The 11,963-nt window shown below is 41.0% G+C and overlaps 1 protein-coding gene across 4 annotated transcripts in view; it reads right to left on the bottom strand.

Moving 5' to 3' along the window:
- Nucleotides 1-436: 436 nt before the first annotated feature.
- Nucleotides 437-11,963, bottom strand: part of baz2bb (bromodomain adjacent to zinc finger domain, 2Bb) — a 53,497-nt gene continuing 41,970 nt past the window's right edge. For 3 of the 4 annotated variants that reach the window (XM_073473486.1, XM_073473489.1, XM_073473487.1), the window contains 18 exons: nucleotides 10,574-10,639; nucleotides 10,291-10,431; nucleotides 9,028-9,282; nucleotides 7,690-7,913; nucleotides 6,928-7,002; nucleotides 6,544-6,775; nucleotides 6,396-6,458; nucleotides 6,166-6,310; nucleotides 5,432-6,060; nucleotides 4,935-5,223; nucleotides 4,601-4,756; nucleotides 3,955-4,109; nucleotides 3,645-3,850; nucleotides 3,282-3,417; nucleotides 2,651-2,797; nucleotides 2,192-2,481; nucleotides 1,864-2,007; nucleotides 437-1,723 (listed from right to left, as the gene is read on the bottom strand). In XM_073473486.1, the coding sequence (XP_073329587.1) occupies nucleotides 1,576-1,723; nucleotides 1,864-2,007; nucleotides 2,192-2,481; nucleotides 2,651-2,797; nucleotides 3,282-3,417; nucleotides 3,645-3,850; nucleotides 3,955-4,109; nucleotides 4,601-4,756; nucleotides 4,935-5,223; nucleotides 5,432-6,060; nucleotides 6,166-6,310; nucleotides 6,396-6,458; nucleotides 6,544-6,775; nucleotides 6,928-7,002; nucleotides 7,690-7,913; nucleotides 9,028-9,282; nucleotides 10,291-10,431; nucleotides 10,574-10,639 (3,501 nt within the window). In that variant the 3' untranslated portion in view covers nucleotides 437-1,575. The remainder of the gene's footprint in view (nucleotides 1,724-1,863; nucleotides 2,008-2,191; nucleotides 2,482-2,650; nucleotides 2,798-3,281; nucleotides 3,418-3,644; nucleotides 3,851-3,954; nucleotides 4,110-4,600; nucleotides 4,757-4,934; nucleotides 5,224-5,431; nucleotides 6,061-6,165; nucleotides 6,311-6,395; nucleotides 6,459-6,543; nucleotides 6,776-6,927; nucleotides 7,003-7,689; nucleotides 7,914-9,027; nucleotides 9,283-10,290; nucleotides 10,432-10,573; nucleotides 10,640-11,963) is intronic. The other variant, XM_073473488.1, reaches the window with a different exon arrangement.

Here is an 11,963-nt window from a genome sequence, read left to right as displayed (position 1 = left end):
AAACCAATATTTAGCCACATAACAGTGCTATTAAAACGTTATATGCTCAGGACGTTGATAAAGGTTCTCAGTCATCCAGGTCATTGTAATTCTAAGTCATTCTTAGTAGTGAGTGCATCGATGGTGAAATTAAGCTGTCGCTCTTTCATTGAGTAGCTGGTTTAGAGCCCTCTGAAGGATCCTTGTGGCCCTGTGTCCTTTCATGCTGAAACCAAGGTGTAAGCTCTTAAGAATTACCCTGTGTTGCATGCATCTCAAGTTGAAGCTGTTCTTTCATACTCACGTACCAGTTGAAGGGCATTCCTCCCACAATGGTAAGCAACATGTTGATGAAGGTTCTCAGTCATCCAGTCCACGGTAATTCTACGATAGAGCACTTAAAAGTATATACTGAGGACTTAATTATAATAATGAAGATACTGAGGGCCCAACAGCATTATTTTGAAAAACAGGTTTATTTTCCTCTGTGCCACACAGCCACTATTTAAAAATAATATTCCCACAAAAGTCTCTACTCATTTCACAACATTCATAATAAAATACAGTTACTTCAAGTCTTCTGACTTCAGCTGTCTCGAGACGCCTCCGGTGGACCGTGACACTGTCCGACTCCCAGCTGGATTAAAGCCCAGTGCAGGTTTCCACAGGATGTCTGAGACGACTGGCTGAAGGAAATGCTTGGAGATGAAACACACTATATATGCACCATATCAGTTCTTTGCAGAGGAAATGCTTTAAAGAGATTTACATTTTGTGAGAGGGTTTCCTACAGTATATTGTGCAGGACACACATACAGTACGCACACTGAAAATACAAAAAGAACTCACTCCTCCGTACACTGTTGTGAGGTCAGAGGTCAGGCACTACAATACTGAGGAGACCACAGTGTTTTGAGTTGATATTCAGCACGGGTGAAGTACAGTACAAGACATATGAAGTGCTACAATCATCTTTATGCATTAACGATAATTTTAACAAGACTGTACTGTGTGTATTGTACACTGTATACATGTATACTGTATACATACATAGTGACAGTGATACCTCCTTGTATTTCACACAGTTAACTCAAACGCAGATGAACAGAAGAGCTGCTGGCACCTTCTATTCAAAAAGCTGTAAACAATTATTTTTTTTGATTGGCTTGTTCATTAAAAACAATATTCTGATTTTTTTTTTTCTTAAAGCTGTGTGCCATTTCCTGCTTTTTCTTACAAAGGACTGACTGTAACATAAATACTTGAGAAAATAAATACACACATATTCACTAAGCTAAAGTACTGATGATTAAAAAAAGTCTATCTACAGAGGAAATCTATGTTTCCCCAAATACAATATTGAGTCCATGAGTCAGTGCGTTTTTATAAAGAAAACAGTATTGCACTTATTAATCTGTGAAGTGTCTTTTCTCAGCAGGAGAGCACTTTCACACATTGCACATCAGTGTTATAACTGTGTATTGATTTAGTGTCACAGGTGAAGAGAAGGCCTCCAACACTAAAGATGAAGTCCGATATGTAGAGAGGAGCACAGAAAGTCTGCACTGTTTTTGAATTTTCTTTATTTTTCTTTCCTCATTTCAGCAGTTCAGTCCAGCGTTTGTCAAAAAAGCTCCTCATGCGGTGGCCGGCTCGTCCAATATCTGAATCATCCTCGTTAAATCTCTCACAGTTCTCAAACACCAGGTTCACGTCAACAATGAACGTTTCCAGATTTGGGTACCTGGAATTATTAGAAAAGGTTTTCATTTTAGTTAAAATGCAGCAAGCTAATAAAAAATGGAAAATTATGACATGCACGTAAAATCCACGTGAAAAACATACATGTTTATAAAAAAAACACTGACAGTGAAATAAACATACTGGTTGTTGGTGAGCTTTTCTCTGATGGTGGAGAAGTCCATGGGCTTCTTGATGACCTTCCTGTATCCAGGGACAGCTTTGTGGTTGACCGGTGTGAGGAAGGGCCAAGCGTCCTGATGGGCCTCCAGCTCAGCCAGCAGCACACTGGAAAGAGTACAAGTGGTAGTACATATGAAATGACTGTGATAGGTTCATGACTGCACATGGATAAATGTGTCGTACATAAACATCACAGGAGCACATCTAAAAAGTATGTATATTTAAGAAGAGTTAAATTAAATGCTGTTAGAGGGTGTTATGCATGCAGTGAGTATGTGTTCATGAGTACCGGCATGTCGCCAGCCCATCTGTGTTGTCGTCTCTGGCCGTTTTGGCTTTCTTTGCGCAGGAGACGGGGCTGTCATGCCTGGCCTGGGAGCTGGGTGGGCTGTCGTCTCCTTTCCTCTTTTTGAACTCCTTGGTACCTTTCTTTGGCACGCTGTTGCTGCTGGCAGCCTCGCCTTTGATGAGCTCTCCTAGCGCAGATGGCTTACCATTTCGTTTTACCTCGCTGCCTTTCTTCCCTCCTCCAGCTGTTCGGCTCTGGTGCCTCCTGCTCCGGGGGGACTGACCACTTTCCTGAGTGGCAGAACACACAGAAGACACACAAAATGTATAATTTTCAAATCAAATTAATTGCATATGTATAGCTATGATATCACTTGACTACATAGGGTGCGGCTCCTTCAATCACAGTGGACTCATTTTATTAAATAAATGGATAAATACTCGGGGCATGCTGGTGTACCTTCGCTACACAAGTGGGACAAAACCAGTCGCCGTCAGGTACTGTGGTGATCTTGGGTTTATGGCAGTACGTGTGCCAGCCTTTGTCACAGGCATCACAGAGTAAGAGCAGTTCTTCATTATCCCCCTTTTGACAGAGCTGGCAGTGCTGAAAACACCAAATATATGTAGTTGTAAATTCAAATGAAGGTACGTTACTTTGAAAATTAGTGATTCATGTGATTCTGTGCAGCTAGACATACTGGATGATGTTAATTTGTTACTGATTGTGTTTTTATTTGATACGGTTATTGCCTGGAAATGATGTATTGTAAATTGACCTGCCAACACACCTTTCCTTTGTTCTCTCATTTTGCCTAACATCAAACATCCCTTTAAGGAACACAAGCCGGGCAGATTTATTGCATTAGGTCTCTTGAAAATAATGAAGGTTACATCATTTTTAAGGATCAAATAAATTGAACAAACTAATCATTTATACAGTAGTTTTTATGAAATAGAACCAGAAGCTATGTCGTCTAAAAGATTGAGCCTCATAAACGAGGATATCTCTTATGTGAGTTTAACGTACGTTTAATGTATGATAAAACTATATAAACAAATATGTGGGAGAGAAATTAGGGATCACTAACCACTTTCATGATGGATCGTTCCCAGGTGATGGATTTCTGCAGCTGCTGAATGCAGAGTGACAGCTGAGCTGAGCTGCGGACTTCAGCGATGGCTTTACGCCACAACCTCATCCCTGGAGCCACTTCATCCTCACTGCTTTGAGGTTAAAAAAAAGTGAGACTGTAGTGGAACCGTACAGCAATCGCATATACAGTCTGTTACATCATCACGCTAAAGAGACACTTGTTAAAGAAGCAGCAAACTGTGAGGTTAAGAATCTCTTATATGAGCGTGGGATGAACCTTCCCTTCACCACTAGAGGATGGTACATTGACATGATTCAGTCTGATCTGAAAGTTTGTACTTAAGGTCTCTTTAGGTACCTTCGCTCGATGTTCTTCTCCAGCTCTGCCAGCCTGACGACAGCCATATCGAGGGGATTGTTAGGCTGCCGCACCATGCTGCCAGGAAGTTCCTCCTGGCTTGTTTCTCTCTGTCTCGTCTTCTCTGGAGCAGAGGAAGAGAAGAGCTTGTGTTCATGATAAACCAGATCCTCCCTCTCTGACTGGGGCTCAGGATGCATCCAGCCCTGAGGGAGACATCATCAAATATAGTTATTGCAACACAGTATTTGATGACAAAAGTGAGAACATAAGGAGCTCCTCCATGCATAGATGGGTGATTTAAATCTACCTTGACCTGCAGACCAGCCGAGATGACTTTCCTCTCCAGATTCTCAACCTGCTGCAGCAGGCTGATGTCCACCTCCATGGCCTGCTCCTCAACGCACCAGCTCTCCACTGTCTCTTCACTCACCTCCTGCTTCTGCAGCTCTGCCACATCAATCGCTGTGATCACAGACACATACAAAGATTATGCAAACTAATGTCTATTAAAAGCAATCTCATTATACTTAAAGTTCTCATATTGTAGAAAGTGAGACTTCCTGTCTTTTTTTTCTACGGTCTAGGTGCTGTATAAATACTGTTAAAGTATCAAAATGCTTAAATGCACTCAGCCCGTATTCAGAAAATGTGCCTTCAAACAAGCCGTCAGAACCTCTGTAAAGTTGTGATGTCACAACTGAGGGCTGCCGGGCGTAAAGAGACAGGCACTACAACGGAGCGTTAAGACAGAGGGTGAATAGAGGTGCTGCCGCAATGGACAATATGAGAACATAAAGCTGTTTAAAGCTTGTAAACATTTTCCAAGAGACACACAAAATAAAAGCATGAACCTAGAAATACGCACAATATGTGCCTTTAATGTAGGTGTGACAATACTTTTATATCAGTTCATGACTATTGACTTAAAAAGAGCAGAAAAAATGTGGACTAACCATCTTTGCTGTTGGCACAGAGCTGGGTCATGTACTCCATATGTTTTTGGATCTGTTTCTGCAGGACCTTCTCTCTGATGCCTCGGTTATTGAGGGCTTTGACCAGACGGCGCAGTTCCTCCATGTCTGACACCCTCCACCAGCCACGCAGCATCTCTGCCAACACACACATGCACAAGAACTATTGTCACATAATTGTTTAATTCATAGCAATGAGATAAGTTGTATAACTCACTGATAGCCATCACAGCATGTATTCCACTTCTGTCTGTGCAGTTAATGTCTTTAATGCAGCATATTTAATTTGTGCATCTTGGCGATGAGCCATCCTTACCCTCGGGGATAGGCTGAGGACTGGGGCAGTCCTGGGTCTTGGCCACCTCCGCAGCAGGGAATGAGGCACGAGCGGGCTTGTCAGTCGGGGGCTCTGGGGTCTCACTCTTGATGACAGAATTGTTATTTGCCAGGAAGAAGACCCTGTTCCCATTACCCTCTGCATGTTGGGAGGCCAGATTCAGCACGGGGGGTAGAGAAGTACCGGAGAAGGGCAGGCTGAGACTTGTTGCAATGCTGGACATGTCACACAGTGTCAGACTGCTCTGATGAACGCCAGACTTTACTTGCTGAGAGGGGAGATACAGATACTTTAAAAACCATTTTATTTCACTTCAAAACGCATGTGTAATGCTCTCCTGCAACAATTTTGAGAGTTTCTCATTCACTTGTAACATCTTGTAATGTGGAATAATACTTGCAACACATGTCGAAGCACAGTGTGATCTGAAATAATTGTGACTGAGATGGAAGATAGAATTTTTGTTATCCACCAACCTGAAGGACAGACGATTGCATGTTATTGATTCCAGCAGGAGCACCGGAGCTGGTTGCAGTTGAGGGATTAGGGGAGAGGGAGGAGGGGGATTTGGTGCTGATGGTCTGCAGAGGAGAGGAAGAGGCTGGAGGGCTGGAGCCAGAGGTGACCGAGTCCTCGTCGCAAGGAGAGCGAGGAAACAGGCTAAACCACTGGTTGCTCTTTTCCGTCAGTACCTTTGAGAGCTGGTCCTCATGAAGGATAGACTGAGGGCTGCCGGTTATCCAGGGGCTGCTTTTGAATGCTGAAGTATCTGTTTTATCCATCAGTCCCTGCTGAGAAGTGGCTGTCTGAGAGGTGGGATATGAGGGATAAGATGCAGTGGTGGGGACTTTAGCAGAAAGACTGTTGTGAGAATTGATGTCTGAATCTTGAGCCATTTTGGCCACTTCGAGGAGTTTGCTGAGCTTAGAGAAGGAGCCGGGTTTTTGGAGGAAGAGATTGAGGCTGTCTTGGTCTTGCTGGCTCTCTGGTGTGGTTGCATCACCATCTGTGCCCAACTTTTTTGTCTCTTCTGGCTGCTCTTCTTTTACTCTGATCACCTGAGCAGTCCTTGGTATTTTCTTTTCTCTCTCTGCCTCTTCATAACCTGAGAAAGCATGAAAAAATAAAGATCATCTCAGACAAAAGGCACAAAAAATATTCAAATTTCTGTTCTGTACATAAAATCTGAGCTATCAGTTTTGTTTTGCACCTTCACCACTCTCCGTGCCTTCCACAAAGATGCCGCCACACTGTGGAAGGACCCAGTAATGTCTCTTGTAGCGGTCCTGTCCGATCGTCATGGAGCGCAGTGACTGTGACGAGTCAAATAACTTCTGTCTGATCTGACTCTGTTGCTAAAGAGACAGAAAGTACAGCTAATAAATTCAATCATGGGCTGATCCTGAGAAAAAAAAAAGGATCTCAGAGGGTTTAATTTACCTTGTATGTTTTCTCTATCTGTTTCTCCAGCTCCTCCATGCTGGCTGAGTGTACACTATCGTCCTGGATGAAAAGATCTCATTAGTGTGAGGCCAGCTGACATTAACTTTAACAAACACTGATTTAGTCGCGGGCTTCTGTGAATTACCTCCTCTTCTATCATTTCTGCTTTCTTCCCCTTCTTTCCCACAGATTCTTCCTCTTCCTCATCGTCGTCGTCGTCTTCACTGTCATCATCTTCGTCCTCTTCCTCCTCACTGTCACCTTCTTTCCTCTTGGATTTGTTCCTGCTGGCTGTGGGGTTAACAAAGGTGTTGATATCCTCTCCCCCCACACTGCTGTCTCTCTTCCCTGTTTTCTTGGCGTGGATGCTCCTCAGTCTTTGAAGACAAAAACTGACTGTCAGCTTGTAGAGAACATGTGCAGTTCAGAAAAAATCCAGATTGTTTCATCATTTGTTCAGTAACACAAGAAGTTCAACAGTAAGCACAAGCTCTGCTAATAAACGATTACATGATACATATATACTCACTTGCGAAGCTTTCCCTCAACAACCCACTTGTCCTTCCTCAGGTTGGTCATGTGATCAATGTTTTTGTCGATCTCACTGCAAAGTATTAGATGATATTGAATCACTTGACTGTTACTGTGACCTTTATGTATAATATAAAAGAGCATGATGTGTTTGCAGCACTCTGCAGCGTGCACCAGATGTGTTTCAAAGTGTTTCGAGCACTAATGAAAAATTGATGACACATAGTTTGATGCAACCTTGTGAAACTGTCCATCAGACTGCGGTTTGTCAAATTCCTTTTGATACTTCTGTTATTTCATTAAAATTGAAGCCTACATGAATAAAACAAGATCATACTTTCCACTCTAAGGCACAGAGATTAACTTGTTGGCTTCAGGCACAAGAGGAATTTCTTGTTGAGGACCAATTATGTCAAAACTGATTCTATTTTTGCATGACTGTTCTCATACTGTACCTGTATTATCTGCTTATGCATTTTGTCTACTTTTAATCACAATGTAGCATTTTTTTAAACTACTGTTAGTAATGTTTTTTATTTTTTATAACGACATCAGACAAAGAGACTTCTGATGAAAGCCAGCCCTTAAACTAACTCCTGTTAATGTACATTGTCCCTTTTCGAATAAGAAATAAAAAAGAAAGATTTTCACAGGCCAGCAATGATTTTTTTTTAACACAAACATGTCAAAGAACCAAGTGACCAAAAATGATTTATTTCAGTGGTAGTTTGGTATACTATCAATAGTCCAGGACCCTCACCTGATCACAGCCTTACTACAGCAAAGCTCATTAACCAGGAAGGCTAACATGGAGGCCTTCTGTGATGGGCTGTGGGCCTGAAAAGCCTTGGTCCTGAGGCTGAGGGCCAGAGCAGCCAGCTCTGTCTGCTCACAGTGACTGTGCATGTAGATCTGCAGGATCTCAGACACGTTGTCCCGGTTGATCCCCACATTAGTCAGGTGGTCCCCCAAGGCGGTCTTAGTCTGAGAGAAATGTGTTTCAAAAATGGAGTTTAGTCACAGTTAAAACCGGAATCTCTTTTTATATACTGTAACCCATGAGAGCAGAGCACAGGTGAAATGCCCATAAGAGTGCAAAGGGAGTCCTTGTGAGCAATTAACTCTGTTTGGTAAAGTAAGCAATGTTAAGTGCTTAAGTGACCCCCTGGGATGCGTCCGGGTTACATGGAGGATGTGCTGATTGTGATGAAACATTTACGTCTTCCTTGAATATCTCTTGTCCTTGTATGCACATCTCACTTAATGCACACTCAGCCTCTTAATATGAGGAGATGTAGTAATGCAAAGCCACATACAATAAGCACAGCATGGACATATGGCTTTGGAGATTGAATAAATATATTTGTTTGAAATGCATATTTATACGGAACCCAAAGAGGCAAGTTAGCCATTTTCAATTTCTCATCCCTTTTGTCATTACCTTTTCCTTTTTTCAAATAAATTTTGGCAGGTGATAAAAAGTCCTTTTGCATTTTTGAAAGATTTAGAGGGTGATTTTTTTCCCAAGTGTTTCTTTTGTAACACAAGGTACACATAGTGTGTTGCCAAGCTATGCAATACCACTGTCATGTCTTGTGTTTGGACAAACACTTGGTCCTGACCAAAATAAAACCCAACAGTCACCTTCAAAGATGAAAGAAAGATTGAGATAAAGTTTTAACAGATGGGGGAAAAAATAATAATAAAAAAAAAAGCTTCACCAGAATTGTTCTTCTCACTTGCCTCACAGAGCATCCGTATAAATGTGTACTATCAGGTGTAAACACTGTCAATATTTCTTTATATGAATGTTTCCTATATTGTCACGACTATGAGTTCTTTCATAAATCACTTAAATAACACAAACTAGCGCTGCATTAATTACAGAAGCAGTGAAAACAATACATGAAGCAGTAAAAACATTTGTATTTGTAATAGGTATGTGTATTTGTAATAGAATTGATATATTTCATGGGCAAATAGTAGCAGGTGTGTGCTTGATTTGTATGCATTCTGTGCATACATGTTAATTACAGCACAGGAACCATTTACACTTCAACAACCCTAAAAGCTGTAAAGGGTATTGAAAGACTCTCACCTTATGTCCAGCAGGTAAACCAGGATCACACACAGCTGAAGAGAGCAGGCTCACCAGCAGGTCCTGCAGCTTGCCCATATTGTCCCCAATGTTGAGCAACCCCTCTTGAAGGTCACTTAAGTTGAGCATGCTTGGATTTATGTCTAATCTCAGGACCTTCCCAAAGCTGCGGAGAAACTGCAGCACCATCAGGCAATCGGAAAAGGTACTTCCTGGTAAGACCAGACCGGGGATCCGAGACAACTCTGGAAGTGGCTGAAGAGAAATACAAACAGGATTTTGAAAACAAATTACATAATTTCTATTTCTTAAAAGTTGCATCTACTCCCAGTCCATATCCGCCTCTTATCAACCTTGATAATTAATCTAGAATTAAAAGGACTTGTACATGTAAAATATGGTGGTCTGGGGCAGGTCTGCTTACTGTCCTCAGAGTCTAAAACTAAACACGGAGAACCAGCATTCAGTTTGCTGTATATGCTCCACATACCTGGAACAAACTACCAGAAAACTTTTACAATCAGGGCTTAAGTCTCCTATTTTCCACTGCATTTTCTATCTAATTTTGTTTGACTCTTTAAAATCCTATTTATGTGTCTGTTTCTTTTATAGCTTTTCTTAATGCCTTTCTGTCTTATGCAAAGCACTTTCAATTGTTGTTGTAAGCTGCTGTACAAATAAACAAAGCAACTGATTTAATTTTGGTTGTACACGGTCCAGACAACACCTTTGCAATTCGTTATAGTCTTAACTCTTTTCTCAGTGTTAGAGAGAACTATGTGAAAGAAGTGTTCAAGATTATTTTAAAGACAGAGTTAAATACCTTTTCCAGTGTTTCTTTTAGTGCTACTGTTACTTGTTTCAGACTACTTTGTCTGATAAGTCCTGTCATAAATGAAACCCAGAATATCTGATCAGTAATACTCTGCTTTGTGTTAGCCACTTGGTGGCAGTATTTTGACCAACACCTGCTTTCTTTTTAATCAATTCCAGATGCTTTCAGTGATATTATGCATCTATTTTGGTCGACCTGATAGTGAACAATGAAACCATAAATGTGTCAAAAGCATTTCTAATCTTCGTACCTATGGCTCCTACAATGATTATACTGATAGATTTTTCATGTTGGAAAAAAAAACCTGTGCTGGTGGAAAATCCAATCTTTTCACACACATATTTACTCCACAGATGGAGCCTATCCATGGTGACATACATGGACTCTCATTATTATCACCTGCCAGCAGCTCCACAGTGTGTGAATACCTTGTGATCTGCTAAACACATGTCTTCATTTGGCTTCTTCAGCTCCCTCGCTTTTTCCAGTTCCAGTCGTCTGAGCTCCAGTTTCCGCTCCTTGTTTAACCGTTTCTCATCCTTCTTCTCTTTCTTCAGACGCTCTTTCTCCTACAATCAAAGGAAATGTACAGACTGAAGCACTTTCACATGAAATTACTGCGGGAAAGAAAACACATTAAAACAATGTAGTAGAACACAGGAGCGGGAATGATCAGAACAGGAACATGTGAGCAGATCAGGTGTTACGCACCTCTGCCTTTTTACGGGCCTCCACAGCCTTCATGAGCATCATGTGCTGCCTGCGTCTCTCCCTCTCCTGGCAGAGTACAGACACACAGTTTCTATTCCATTCACAGTTTGAAGAGAAAAGAGCTCATACGTGCAATACACAGGATGACCCCCAAGACATGCATTATCAAAGAGGAAACAGATTGCAATCATTGCACAATGAAAATGTTGCACATTGTACAAAAGTTAAGGTGTAAAAACATTGAACCAAATGGAACACAATGACAAATGACAAAAAGCTTTATTGCAGATAGTGATGCATACACAAAGCAAAAGCTTAAAGTTAGAAACAGCAATTATTAATCTGAGCATATCGGCAAGCGGCAGACTGAAAAGTACAGGCCAAGAGTTTTAGAACTATTAACAGCAGCAAATAGTAAGTGTTACAGGGGCAAGCAAAGCACTGAATTTTTGAACAAATAATGAACAATGTCCTATGAAACTATCAAGCAGAGGTGAGAAGTAACAAAGTATAAATACTCTGTGATTACAGTTAGGTAGATTTTTCAGGTATCTGTACTTTTACTCCCTACATATGAACACAAATATCTGTACTTTCTACTCCTTACATTCTCAGAACAGGCATGTTACTTTAGTTTTAATACATTTGAGGGGGATTATCGATTATTTTTATTTTGCGTCATTGTAGGCCAACTTCCCAACATCGCAAAACTGATATGAACCCATCGGTGCATACCACGCATGGCGGATGGAGCAAGACGAAATGATGCAAAAGACGTAACAAGACAGAAACAGACAGAGAGGGAGACCGGAGCGGGGAGACGAGGTGTGTTAGCGTCTCGTATCTGCAGAGACTCTGCAGCCCTCTGCCTGGATTTTCTTATTTTCTCACTTTGTGCTGTGCTCGGGATGCTTTACAAAGCCAAAATGTCGGTATTTGATGTCCTGGGAATGAGACTCAACAATCAACTATTTTTGTGGTGTGTTCAGGAACAGCTGGGACAAATCCTACTGATTCTACCTTTAAGTTCATTAGTCTTTGAATTATACGAACAGGGTATATGCAGGAATCCTGAAGTTAAATTTAATACCTTTTAAGACCTTTTTAAAGACCCTCTCAATACATTTTAAGATTACTTTATTTATTGCAAAAACTAAACAATGTACTCGACATATACTATCTTTGTATGCCTTACAGCCAAGATATATTTAGTGCAAATAATAATGATGATGAACAACTATGATAAAACATTTAAATCTCAAATGACTAAAAACTTATTAAGTAGAATATTTTGTTTCCATTTACTCAGTGCTGAAAATCACTGGCGAGAACACAAACTGAATATTGACTTTTCTCAGGTGATAGAATAGATTATAAAGTTGGCTCACAT

This window comes from Pagrus major, chromosome 9, assembly GCF_040436345.1.
Source record: "Pagrus major chromosome 9, Pma_NU_1.0".
In the NCBI taxonomy this organism is placed as follows: Eukaryota; Metazoa; Chordata; class Actinopteri; order Spariformes; family Sparidae; genus Pagrus; species Pagrus major.
Note: the sequence above shows the minus strand (reverse complement) of the source record. Positions and strands in the feature narration are given on the sequence as shown.